Source organism: Lolium perenne, chromosome 1, assembly GCF_019359855.2.
Source record: "Lolium perenne isolate Kyuss_39 chromosome 1, Kyuss_2.0, whole genome shotgun sequence".
Classification (NCBI taxonomy): domain Eukaryota; kingdom Viridiplantae; phylum Streptophyta; class Magnoliopsida; order Poales; family Poaceae; genus Lolium; species Lolium perenne.
In genome coordinates this window covers 169,747,709-169,759,962 of record NC_067244.2, presented here as the reverse complement: position 1 = coordinate 169,759,962, position 12,254 = coordinate 169,747,709, and the positions used below count along the sequence as shown (strand labels likewise).

At 41.4% G+C, this 12,254-nt stretch overlaps 1 protein-coding gene across 1 annotated transcript; it reads right to left on the bottom strand.

Annotated features, from left to right (window-relative positions):
- Positions 1-10,886: 10,886 nt before the first annotated feature.
- Positions 10,887-12,011, bottom strand: LOC139833294 (uncharacterized). The gene is made up of 2 exons (XM_071823530.1): positions 11,321-12,011; positions 10,887-11,227 (listed from the first exon to the last, which is right to left on the bottom strand). Exons 1-2 carry the CDS (start codon positions 12,009-12,011, stop codon positions 10,887-10,889), a joined length of 1,032 nt encoding a protein of 343 aa, XP_071679631.1.
- Positions 12,012-12,254: the final 243 nt, after the last annotated feature.

The following is a 12,254-nucleotide window of genomic DNA, read 5'->3' as shown; positions in this document are numbered from 1 at the left end:
AGCCTCATGCATAGTATACTAATAGTGCCCGCACCTTGTCCTAATTAGCTTGGATTTACATGGATTATCATAGCATAGCACATGTTTCAACCAAGTGTCGCAAAGGGGTACCTCTATGCCGCCTGTACAAAGGTCTAAGGAGAAAGCTCGCATTGGATTTCTCGCTTTTGGTTATTCTCAACTTAGACATCCATACCGGGACAACATAGACAACAGAAAATGGACTCCTCTTTTATGCATAAGCATGTAGCAACAATTAATTTTCTCATATGAGATTGAGGATATATGTCCAAAACTGAAACTTCCACCATGATTCATGGCTTTAGTTAGCGGCCCAATGTTCTTCTCTAACAATATGCATGCTCTAACCATTAAATGAGTGTTAAATCGCCCTTACTTCAGACAAGACGGGCATGCATAGCAACTCACATGATATTCAACAAAGAGTAGTTGATGGCGTCCCCAGGAACATGGTTACCGCACAACAAGCAACTTATAAGAGATAAGATGCATAAGTACATATTCAATACCACGATAGTTTTTAAGCTATTTGTCCCATGAGCTATATATTGCAAAGGTGAAGAATGGAAATTTTAAAGGTAGCACTCAAGCAATTTACTTTGGAATGGCGGAGAAATACCATGTAGTAGGTAGGTATGGTGGACACAAATGGCATAGTGGTTGGCTCAAGGATTTTGGATGCATGAGAAGTATTCCCTCTCGATACAAGGTTTAGGCTAGCAAGGTTTATTTGAAACAAACACAAGGATGAAGCGGTGCAGCAAAACTCACATAAAAGACATATTGTAAACATTATAAGACTCTACACCGTCTTCCTTGTTGTTCAAACTCAATACTAGAAATTATCTAGACCTTAGAGAGACCAATTATGCAAACCAAATTTTAGCATGCTCTATGTATTTCTTCATTAATAGGTGCAAAGTATATGATGCAAGAGCTTAAACATGAGCACAACAATTTCCAAGTATCAAGTTATTCAAGACATTATAGTAATTACTACATGTATAATTTTCCAATTCCAACCATATAACAATTTAACGAAGAAGAAACTTTCGCCATGAATACTATGAGTAAAGCCTAAGGACATATTTGTCCATATGCAACAGCGGAGCGTGTCTCTCTCCCACACAATGAATGCTAGGATCCATTTTATTCAAACAAAACAAAAACAAAAACAAACGGACGCTCCAAGCAAAGTACATAAGATGTGGCCGAATAAAAATATAGTTTCAGGGGAGTAACCTGATAATGTTGTTGATGAAGAAGGGGATGCCTTGGGCATCCCCAAGCTTAGACGCTTGAATCTTCTTGATATATGCAGGGGTGAACCACCGTGGCATCCCCAAGCTTAGAGCTTTCACTCTCCTTGATCATATTGTATATCATCCTCCTCTCTTGACCCTTGAAAACTTCCTCCACACCAAACTCGAAACAAACTCATTAGAGGGTTAGTGCATAATCAAAAATTTCACATATTCAGAGGTGACACAATCATTCTTTACACTTCTGGACATTGCACAAAGCTACTGAAAGTTAATCGAATCGAAAAATCTATCAAGCATGACAAAACAGGCAATGCGAAATAAAAGGCAGAATCTGTCAAAACAGAACAGTACGTAAAGACGTATTTTTAACAGGCACCAGACTTGCTCAGATGAGAAAAATTAAAACTAATGAAAGTTGCGTACATATCTGAGAATCACTCACGTAAATTGGCATAATTTTCTGAGTTACCTACAGAGAATTAGACCCAGATTCGTGACAGCAAAGAAATCTGTTTCTGCGCAGTAATCCAAATCTAGTATCATCCTTCTATTAGAGACTTTACTTGGCACAAAAATGCAATAAAACTAAGATAAGGAGAGGTTGCTACAGTAGTAACAACTTCCAAGACACAAATATAAAACAAAATTACTGTAGCAAAATAAACACATGGGTTATCTCCCAAGAAGTTCTTTCTTTATAGCCATTAAGATGGGCTCAGCAGTTTTAATGATGCACTCACAAGAAATAGTATTTGAAGCAAAAGAGAGCATCAAGAGGCAAATTCAAAACACATTTAAGTCTAACATGCTTCCTATGCAAAGGAATCTTATAAATAAACAAGTTCATGAAGAGCAAAGTAACAAGCATAGGAAGATAGAACAAGTGTAGCTTCAAAAAATTTAGCACATAGAGAGGTGTTTTAGTAACATGAAAATTTCTACAACCATATTTTCCTCTCTCATAATAATGTCCAGTAGCATCATGAGCAAATTCAACAATATAACTATCACATAAAGCATTCTTATCATGAGTCTCATGCATAAAATAATTACTACTCCCATCATAAGCATAGTCATTCTTATTAATTGTAGTGGGAGCAAGTTCAACATAGTAGCTATCATCAAATATAGGAGGCATATTGTAATCATAATCAAATTTATCCTCCATAGTAGGTGGCACCAAAAGGCTACTATCATTATAATCATCATAAATTGGAGGCAAAGTATCGTCAAAGTAAATTTTCTCCTCAATTCTTGGGGGACTAAAAATATCATGCTCATCAAAATCAGCTTCCCCAAGCTTAGAATTTTCCATAGCATTAGCAACAATAGTGTTCAAAGCATTCATATTAATAACATTCCCATTAGCATGCATATAAATTTCCATGGGTTTTTTAATTCTCTCTTCAAACACATCATGTCCTAATTCAAGATAAAGTTCATAAAGATCTCTCATATTTTTGTTGTTTTCCATTATGCCTAACTAGTGTAAACAAGAAACAAAAAGATGCAATTGCAGGATCTAAAGGAAATATCTTCGAGCAATCACAACGGTACCAGAAAAGTGTTTGGTTACCTGGGACCAGAGTGTGAGTGCCTTTTACCTTTCCTCCCCGGCAACGGCGCCAGAAAATAGCTTGATGTCTACGCCCCCTCCTTTTCCTGTAGACAGTGTTGGGCCTCCAAGAGCAGAGGTTTGTAGAACAGCAGCAAGTTTCCCTTAGGTGGATCACCCAAGGTTTATCGAACTCAGGGAGGAAGAGGTCAAAGATATCCCTCTCATGCAACCCTGCAACCACAAAGCAAGAAGTCTCTTGTGTCCCCAACACACCTAATAGGTGCACTAGTTCGGCGAAGAGATAGTGAAATACAGGTGGTATGAATAAATATGAGCAGTAGCAACGGCACCAGAAAAGTGCTTTGCTATCCAGGACTGGCGTGTGGATGATGGTGGTAATATTGCAGCAAGATGATGCAAGAAACAAGAACAAGCAGCGATAGCAGTATTTAGGAACAAGGCCTAGGGATCATACTTTCACTAGTGGACACTCTCAACATTAATCATATAACAGAATAAATAGATAGATGCTAGACTCTACACTCTCTTGTTGGATGATGAACACCACTAACTGTGTAGGATTACACGAACCCTCAATGCCGGAGTTAACAAGCTCCACAATATTCGATGTTCATATTTAAATAACCTTAGAGTGCATGACAGATCAACATAACCAAACCAAGTACTAACATAGCATGCACACTGTCACCTTCACACTACGAAAGGAGGCATAGATCACATCAATACCATCATAGCAATAGTTAACTTCATAATCTACAAGAGATCACAATCATAGCCTACGCCAAGTACTACACGATGCACACACTGTCACCATTACACCGTGCAGGAGGAATAAACTACTTTAATAACATCACTAGAGTAGCACACAGATAAATTGTGATACAAAACACATTGCAATCATAAAGAGATATAAATAAGCACTTCACTATGCCATTCATAACAGTGAATAAGTATTCTGTGAAATATAGCCTAAGAGACCCACACGGTGCACACACTGTCACCTTTACACACGTGGGACAAGGAGTCTCCGGAGATCACATAAGTAAAATCCACTTGACTAGCATAATGACATCTAGATTACAAGCATCATCATATGAATCTCAATCAAGTAAGGCAGCTCATGAGATTATTGTATTGAAGTACATAGGAGAGAGATTAACCACATAGCTACCGGTACAGCCCTTAGCCTCGATGGAGAACTACTCCCTCCTCATGGGAGACAGCAGCGTTGATGAAGATGGCGGTGGTGTCGATGGAGAAGCCTTCCGGGGGCACTTCCCCGTCCCGGCGGCGTGCCGGAACAGAGAGTCCTGTCCCCCAGATCTTGGCTTCGCGATGGCGGCGGCTCTGGAAGGTTTTTTGTACCGTGGCTTTTCCGTATCGAAGTTTTAGGTCAGGGACCCTTAAATAGGCGAAGATGCGGAGTCGGAAGGGCGACGAGGCGGTGACACACTAGGGGGTCACGGCCCAGGCCCTGGCCGCGCCACCCTGTCCTCTGGGGCCCCTGTGGCCCCCCTCTGGCGGCTCTCGGGAGTTCTGGAAGCTTCGTGGAGTTTTAAGACTCTGGGCGTTGATTTCGTCCAATTCCGAGAATATTTCCTTACTAGGATTTCTGAAACCAAAAACAGCAGAAAACAGGAACTGGCACTTCGGCATCTCGTCAATAGGTTAGTTCCAGAAAACGCATAAATATGACATAAAGTTTGCATAAAACATGTAGATATCATCAATAATGTGGCATGGAACATAAGAAATTATCGATACGTCGGAGACGTATCAGAACTTACCTTTTGAAATTATGTGTGATGCTAGTGATTTTGCTGTAGGCGCTGTTCTTGGACAACGAGTAGATAAAAAATTGAATGTTATTCATTATGCTAGTAAAACTCTTGATGCTGCTCAAACAAATTATGCTACAACTGAAAAAGAATTGTTAGCTGTAGTCTTTGCTTGTGACAAGTTTAGATCCTATATTGTTCATTCAAAAGTTACAATTCATACTGATCATGCTGCAATTAGATACCTTATGCAAAAGAAAGATGCTAAGCCAAGGCTTATTAGATGGGTGCTTTTGTTGCAAGAATTTGATTTGCATATCATAGATAGGAAAGGTGCTGATAATCCTGTTGCTGATAATTTGTCTAGATTGGAAAATATTGCTTATGATCCTGTTCCTATTAATGATAGTTTTCCAAATGAACAATTGGCTGTAATAAAGGTGAGCTCGCGAGATAGTCCTTGGTATGCTGATTATGCTAACTTTATTGTTTCCAAGTACTTGCCTCCAACCTTTTCAGCTCAGCAAAGGAGGAAATTCTTTTATGATTTGAGGCATTATTTTTGGGATGACCCACACTTATATAAAGAAGGAGTGGATGGTATTCTGCGAAGATGTGTTCCCGAATATGAACAACAAGAGATATTGAGTAAGTGCCACGGTAGTGCTTATGGAGGACATCACGCCGGAGAAAGAACCGCGCAAAAGGTTCTACAATCAGGTTTTTATTGGCCAACTCTCTTCAAAGATGCAAGGAAGTTTATTTTATCTTGTGATGAATGTCAAAGGGTTGGTAATATCTCCAGACGCAATGAAATGCCTATGAATTATACTCTTGTTATTGAGCCATTCGATTGTTGGGGATTTGACTTCATGGGTCCTTTCCCTTCTTCAGAAGGTAACACTCATATACTTGTTGCTGTTGATTATGTTACTAAATGGGTGGAAGCCATACCCACAAAAAGTGCTGATGGTGAGACCTCTTTAAGAATGCTTTTAGATATTATTTTTCCTAGATTTGGAGTTCCTAGATATCTCATGACTGATGGAGGTTCTCATTTTATTCATGGTGGTTTTAGAAAAACTCTTGCTAAATATGGTATTAATCATAGAATTGCTTCCGCTTATCATCCTCAAACTAGTGGGCAAATAGAATTATCAAATAGAGAGATTAAATCTATCTTGCAAAAGACTGTTAATAAATCTAGAAAGAATTGGGCTAGTAAATTGAAGGAAGCACTATGGGCTTATAGAACTGCTTATAAAAATCCTATGGGGATGTCACCTTATAAAATGGTTTATGGAAAAGCTTGTCATTTACCTTTAGAACTAGAGCACAAAGCTTATTGGGATGTAAGAAAACTAAATAAAGATCCTAAACTTGCCGGTAAGAAGAGATTGCTACAATTGAGTTCTCTAGATGAATGGAGAAGTGAAGCTTATGAAAATGCTAAACTCTTTAAAGATAAAGTTAAGAAATGGCATGATAGAAGAATCATTAAAAGAGAATTTAATGTTGGGGATAAAGTCCTATTGTATCGGTCTCGTCTCAGATTTTTTGCAGGGAAATTACTCTCAAAATGGGAAGGACCATATGTCATTGTGGAGGTGTATCGTTCAGGAGCAATTAAAATTGGTTCTCTGCAAGGCGATGCCACACAAGTGGTGAATGGACAAAGACTCAAGCATTATATCTCTGGAGATTCTTATAATGAATATGTTGATGTTATTCGAGTGGTAACTCCGGAAGCTTTCATCAAAGGTCAAATTGCCAGTCCGGCAGAGTTCGACTTTGAATAGGTAACAGTACTGGTAATAAAAAGTTCGTGTTTTACTTTCCGAACAATGTTTTTGCTGTTTTTGAAAAATATGAAAAATTACGAGATCGAAACGGAGTGGAGGAGACGCACGAGGGCGTGCCCTCATAGGCCGGCACGGGCCCCAGCCTGGCCGCGCCGCCCTATGAGGAGGCCACCTCGTTGCCCCTCTCCGACTCTGGTTCGACCTGGTACTTTACTTTTGTCGTAAAAATTTATTCTATATAATCCCCCGGACCCCTGGAGGTCCGTATATCGTTTTCTCGACGTGTTTTGTTTCGAGCTGTTTTCTGTCAGGATCTGCTTCGGATCTAGAGCCACCATGTCTTCGTCGGGAACTCCGAAGGACAACTTCTTTGAGGACGTCGTCAACCCGTACATGAACGAGCTGAAGATGCACCCCAAGGAATTGCTGCTCGTAGATGGAGAGTTGCAGATTAAAGATGTCCAGGGTCCTAAAGGAGAAGGAAGCTTTGAAGACATGATGGAGAGGCTAGAACAAGAGGTCTTCAACTACAAGAAGATGGCTGAGCGTGAAGTGGACATCTTCCACAAGATTGTGTCTGAACTCGTTAATGAACACAAGAAGGAGACTGCAAGGCTGTGGGACGACATCCTCTCGCTTCACGACACCACCAACCAACTCCAAGCTCAACTCTATGATGTTCGGAATCAGAACTGTGAGTATGAAAACAGGTTTAAACACATAAGCCATGCTGCTAGTTTCAGGATTCCGGAGACCAAGATGTCGTTTGTTGATGGAGAACCTCTTCCTTGAAAGTCTGATGATGGGAAGAATTCGACACCACCGCCGAAGGAGTAATTCATCATCGGTATTGGCATTCCCTTGGTTTGTTCCAAGCTTGGGGGAGTGCCGCGGTATCACATCATCACTATCTTTTACTTTTTATTGTCAAGTAGTGTCATATCATAAGTAGGGAAGTTATCATATAAGATGGGTTGCAGTGTGGAAGTATCTCTCTTTAGTTGGTTGTCTATGTATCCCTTGGTGTGAGCTCGTTATGGAATATTAATGAGAAGTCTTATCATTTACATATTGCACATCTTATTTTAGTTTGCAATCCTTATTATATGATTGATCTTGTTATTAGTATTGGTATCACTTTGGGAGCATTGAGTAAATATATTTGGTTTTGGAAAACTTAGCATTGGTCAATAGCAACAACACTTTGAGGTTTAAGTAGAAAAGAGAAATACATGTAGATATGTTGTTTCATTGTCTTTCTTTCTTGTTAGCTCTTAAGCTTATTATTCTGAAGTTACAATTGTTTGTGCTTACAAGGAAGATGCATGATTGTTTCTATCACATGTATATTTGTTTGTTTCCCTCAACTCTTATGCTTGCTAATCAACCTTGCTAGCCAAAAACCTGTACTGAGAGGGAATGCTTCTCATGCATCCAAACCTTAACCCAAACCTATGCCATCAGTGTCCACCATAACTACCTACTATGTGGTATTTCCTGCCATTCCAAGTAAATACTTCATGTGCTACCTTTAAACAATTCAAAATTTATCATCCCTTATTTGTGTCAATGTTTCATAGCTCATGAGGAAGTATGTGGTGTTTATCTTTCAATCTTGTTGGGCAACTTTCACCAATGGACTAGTGGCTTCATCCACTTATCCAATAATTTTGCACAAAGAGCTGGCAACGGGGTTCCCAGCCCCAATTAATTAACTTTCATAATTTTTACAAATAGACACTCCTCCACGGTATGCGATTGTTGGAAGGCACCCGAGGATTCTGTTAGCCATGGCTTGAGAAAGCAAAGGTGGGGAGGAGTGTCAACTAAATAAAACTAAAATAAAAAGGCACTCCTTCATGGTATGAGATTGTTGGCAGGCACCCGAGGATTCGGTTAGCCATGGTTTGTGAAAGCAAAGGTTGGGAGGAGTGCCAACCAAAAAATAAAAATTTATGGGAGCCGCTCTTCGAGAGTCTGTCTGGCAAGGGGGTTAGAGTACCCGCTACCATTCGTTGACAATAACAAACACCTCTCAAAACTTTACTTTTATACTCTCTATATGATTTCAAAATTGAAGAAGCTCTAGCACATGATTTAATCCCTGCTTCCCTCTGCGAAGGGCCTGTCTTTTACTTTATGTTGAGTCAGTAAACCTATTTCCTTCCATCTCAAGCAAGCATATGAGTTGTTGTGATCAAACCATTTATATTGTGATCTATTTCATCATGTCTTTTATTCTTCCTTGTTTAGTACAAGTTTTATCTGAATGAATATAGCTTCGAAAGTTATCAATGATTATGAGGAGATTATTATGATTGAGTATGCAAGTTGTGCCATATAAGCTTTAACATAAGAGCACTGCTCGATGGATAAGTACAATCTGTTAATTGTTCTCTGACCAAGAACGAAGTTTACCATCACCAATTACGATTTCTTATGCACCTATACTTGTGATTACCTTCTACTTGTTTCAAGTTGAATTATATGAGGAAGTTGTTCACTAGAATGTCTTGTGTGAATGAATATGATGCATCTTGTCCGTATTTTATTTATCGACTCTTCACTCCATAAACATGTGGTCCTGTTTACCGATTTCAGTTTCGCTTGGGGACAAGCGAAGTCTAAGCTTGGGGGGAGTTGATACGTCCATTTTGCATCACTATTTTATATCATAATTTACTGTTATTCATTGATATATTTCATATTTAGAGGTAATACTTATGTTATTTCATCTATTTTGCATGTTTCATGATTATTGGAGGATCGCGCACCGGAGTCAGGATTCTGCTGGAAAAAGCGCCGTCAGAATGCAATATTTTGGAAGATCAACAATTGACGGAATTTATATGAAAAATCCTATTTTTCCAGAAGACGAAGGGAGCCAAAAGGGGGAGCCGAGGAGGGCCGCCATGGGCCCCCCTCACAGGCCGGCGTGGGCCCTGCCCTGGCCGCGCCGCCATGTGGGGAGGGGGGCCACAGCCCCCTCTGGCCTCCTCCCCTTCGCGTACTTCTTCGTCCCGAAAACCTAAGCTCCAGAGGATAGTCGCAAAGAGTCACAGCCGCCTCTGCGGGGCGAAAAACACCAGAGAGAAAAGAGCTCTCCGGCAGGCTGAAATCTGCCGGGGAAATTCCCTCCCGGAGGGGGAAATCGACGCCATCGTCACCGACATCGAGCTGGACATCATCTCCATCATCATCGTCATCATCTCCATCATCATCACCACCATCTCCACCGCTGCACCTCGTCACCGCTGTAACAATTAGGGTTTGATCTTGATTGTTTGATAGGGGAAACTCTCCCAGTATTGATTTCTACTTGTTATTGATGCTATTGAGTGAAACCATTGAACCAAGGTTTATGTTCAGATTGTTATTCATCATCATACCACCTCTGATCATGTTCCATATAATGTCTCGTGAGTAGTTCGTTTAGTTCTTGAGGACATGGGTGAAGTCTAAATGTTAGTAGTGAATTATGTTGGGTAATATTCAATGTTATGATATTTAAGTTGTGGTGTTATTCTTCTAGTGGTGTCATGTGAACGTCGACTACATGATACTTCACCTTTATGGGCCTAGGGGAATACATCTTGTACTCGTTTGCTAATTGCGGGGTTGCCGGAGTGACAGAAACCTGAAGCCCCGTTGGTATATCGATGCAGGAGGGATAGCAGGATCTCAGAGTTTAAGGCTATGGTTAGATTTATCTTAATTACTTTCTTGTAGTTGCGGATGCTTGCAAGGGGTATAATCGCAAGTATGTATTAGTCCTAGGAAGGGCGGTGCATTAGCATAGGTTCACCAACACAACACTTATCAAAACAATGAAGATTAATCAGCTATATGAAGCGAAAGCACTAGACTAAATTCCCGTGTGTCCTCAAGAATGTTTGGTCATTATAAGTAAACAAACCGACTTGTCCTTTGTGCTAAAAAGGATTGGGCCACTCGCTGCAATTATTTCTCTCGCACTTTACTTACTCGTACTTTATTCATCTGCTACATTAAAACCCCCTGAATACTTGTCTGTGAGCATTTACAGTGAATCCTTCATCGAAACTGCTTGTCAACACCTTCTGCTCCTCGTTGGGATCGACATTCTTACTTATCGAAAATACTACGATACACCCCCTATACTTGTGGGTCATCAACGGTGCTCAATGACTCTCTCCCATAGCTTCATAGTATGGCTCATCAGCTTGATTCCACGGTAATTAGTACAACTTTGAACATCCCCCTTGTTTTTGAAGATTGGCACTAAAATACTCCGCCTCCATTCTTCGGGAATCTTGTTTGACCGAAAAATGAGGTTGAAAAGATTAGTTAGCCATACTATCGCTACGTCTCCAAGGCCTCTCCACGCCTCGATGGGGATACCATCAGGACCCATCGCCTTGCCTCCTTTCATCCTCCTTAGCGCCTCCTTAACCTCAGACTCCTAGATACGTCGCACAAAACACATGCTGGTATCATCAAAGGAGTCGTCTAGCTCAATGGTAGAGCTCTCATCCTCTCCATTGTAAAGGTTGTCAAAGTACTCCTGCCATCTACGCTTGATCGCCTCATCCTTCACAAGAAGCTGATCCTCTCCGTCCTTGATGCATTTGACTTCGTTGACATCCCTCGTCTTCCTCTCCCTAAACTTGGTTGTCTTATAGATGTCCCTTTCTCCTTCCTTCGTGTTTAAACGTTGGTAGAGGTCCTCATACGCCCGACACCTTGCTTCACTCACCGCCCGCTTTGCAGCCTTCTTCGCCACCTTGTACTTCTCCATGTTGGCTGCACTCCTGTCCAGATATAGGCATCTGAAACAGTCCTTCTTCTCCCTAATAACCTTCTGGACCTCATCGTTCCACCATCAGGTATCCTTACCTTCCCTTCTACTTCCCTTAGTCACCCCAAACTCCTCTACAGCGACCTTCTGCAAGCAGGTCGCCATACTCGTCCACATCATGTTTGCATCGCCTCCTTCCTCCCAAGGGCCCTCCTTAATAACCCTCTCCCTGAAAGCCTGGGATGCCTCACCCTTGAGCTTCCACCACTTTGTTCTAGCGACTTTGGCGCGCTTACCACGCTGGACACAGATCCTAAAGCGAAATTCAGCAACCACCAGCTTATGTTGAGGGACAACACTCTCTCCAGGTATCACCTTACAATCAATGCAAGCGCGTCTGTCTTCACTTCTAGAGAGGACAAAATCAATCTGGCTAGAGTGTAGACCACTACTGAACGTCACTAGATGGGATTCTCTCTTCCTAAAGAGGGTGTTAGCTACGACCATATCATAGGCTAGAGCGAAGCTCAGGATGTCTTCTGCTTCTTCGTTCCTGATGCCATAGCCAAAGCCCCCATGCACCCTTTCAAAACCTGTGTTAGATGTACCCACATGGCCATTGAGGTCTCCTCCTATGAAGAGCTTCTCACCAATAGGTACCCTCCTAACCAAGTCCTCTAGGCCTTCCCAGAACTCCCTCTTGGTGCTCTCATTGTGGCCTACTTGTGGGGCATACACGCTGATAACATTGAGGACTAAGTCCCCAACAACCAGCTTGACAAGGATCATCCGGTCCCCTTGCTCTTGATGTCCACAACTCACTCCCTGAGGCTCTTATTGACCAAGATGCCTACTCCATTTTTGTTTGAAGTTGTCCCCATGTACCACAACTTGGAACCGGTATCCTCCACCTCCTTTGCCTTCTGTCCCTTCCATTTGGTCTCTTGGACACATAGGACATCAACACGCCTCCTCACCGCCGTATAACCTAACTCCCGTAACTTACCCGTCAGAGACCCTACGTTCCAGCTA

Coding starts and splice junctions, on each gene's coding strand:
- LOC139833294 (XM_071823530.1), bottom strand. CDS start 12,011: ATGATCCTTGTCAAGCTGGTTGTTGGGGACTTAGTCCTCAATGTTATC. Junction 11,228..11,320: donor TAAGGGAAGTAGAAGGGAAG/GTAAGGATACCT, acceptor ACAGGAGTGCAG/CCAACATGGAGAAGTACAAG.